Below are 897 nucleotides of genomic sequence, written 5' to 3' on the forward strand. Positions count from 1 at the left end.
TTCACTGGGCACCATGGCTTAGGCAAGACCCAGACTGGATAGGGACTCCAGGGGTGGGGCTCACAGGCATTTTCTGAGTACAGACTCAGGTTGTTCTCACCTAAGGGCAGCCTGGATGGGGCTCTCCTGCAGACTTCAGCTCTTCAGCTCTTCAGCAGAGATATACTGTCTTAATGAAACACATAGATTAAGCAGGTATGGAAGGAGTCTTTACTGAAAGCAGGCCTGGCCATAGAGCAGACTCTCTAAGCAGTGTCACTCATGCTCACAGGAGGGTGATCTGTACACTTGGTCATGTCCTTTGTGGCATGTTGATAACACAGTCCCCAGGACACAGTTGCTCTGGGAGGCTTGGGTAGAAGGGCCAAGCTCTATGCCTTATGTTTCCAGATGAGTGATGTAGAAGCTGGTGGTGCCACTGTCTTCCCTGATCTGGGGGCTGCAATTTGGCCTAAGAAGGTAAGTTCTAATTCTTGTAGGTCAGAGATAGAAGCTGATCTCAGCCTTATCCCCAATCCTGTTCCCTGGCCTGCTTGACTGTCACTATCATGTGCCTTAGCTCCCTTCTACATGGCTCTGACTTTGTGGTCCCGGCTTTTACCTGGGGAGCAGGAATGGGGCGGGAAGTCCCTTTAGGGACAGGTGGGTTTCTAGACTGCTATGAAAGGACGGTGCTTTCTGGGAAACCTCCCTCACTGGAGTCCCAAATCCCTGTCGCCTGTACATGGGAAAGTGGGGGTGTTTCTGCTCAGGGTGGGGTTCTGTGGTCCTTGAAGTCAGGTCCCAAGCATTGGTCTCTAAGAATGTATTCTTTTTTTTTTTTTTGAGACAGCGCCTCAGGCTATCCCCCTGGGTAAAGTGCTGTGACATCACAGCTCACAGCAACCTCCAACTCCT

At 51.1% G+C, this 897-nt stretch overlaps 1 protein-coding gene across 6 annotated transcripts in view; it reads left to right on the forward strand.

Annotated features, from left to right (window-relative positions):
* P4HA2 (prolyl 4-hydroxylase subunit alpha 2) overlaps positions 1-897 on the forward strand; it is a 34,645-nt gene that overhangs the window by 30,943 nt on the left and 2,805 nt on the right. For all 6 annotated transcript variants that reach the window (XM_012808753.2, XM_012808747.2, XM_012808757.2 and 3 more), the window contains one exon: positions 391-459. In XM_012808753.2, the coding sequence (XP_012664207.1) occupies positions 391-459 (69 nt within the window). The remainder of the gene's footprint in view (positions 1-390; positions 460-897) is intronic.

Source organism: Otolemur garnettii, unplaced genomic scaffold (assembly GCF_000181295.1).
Source record: "Otolemur garnettii isolate 467f Iridium unplaced genomic scaffold, OtoGar3 scaffold00003, whole genome shotgun sequence".
NCBI lineage: Eukaryota > Metazoa > Chordata > Mammalia > Primates > Galagidae > Otolemur > Otolemur garnettii.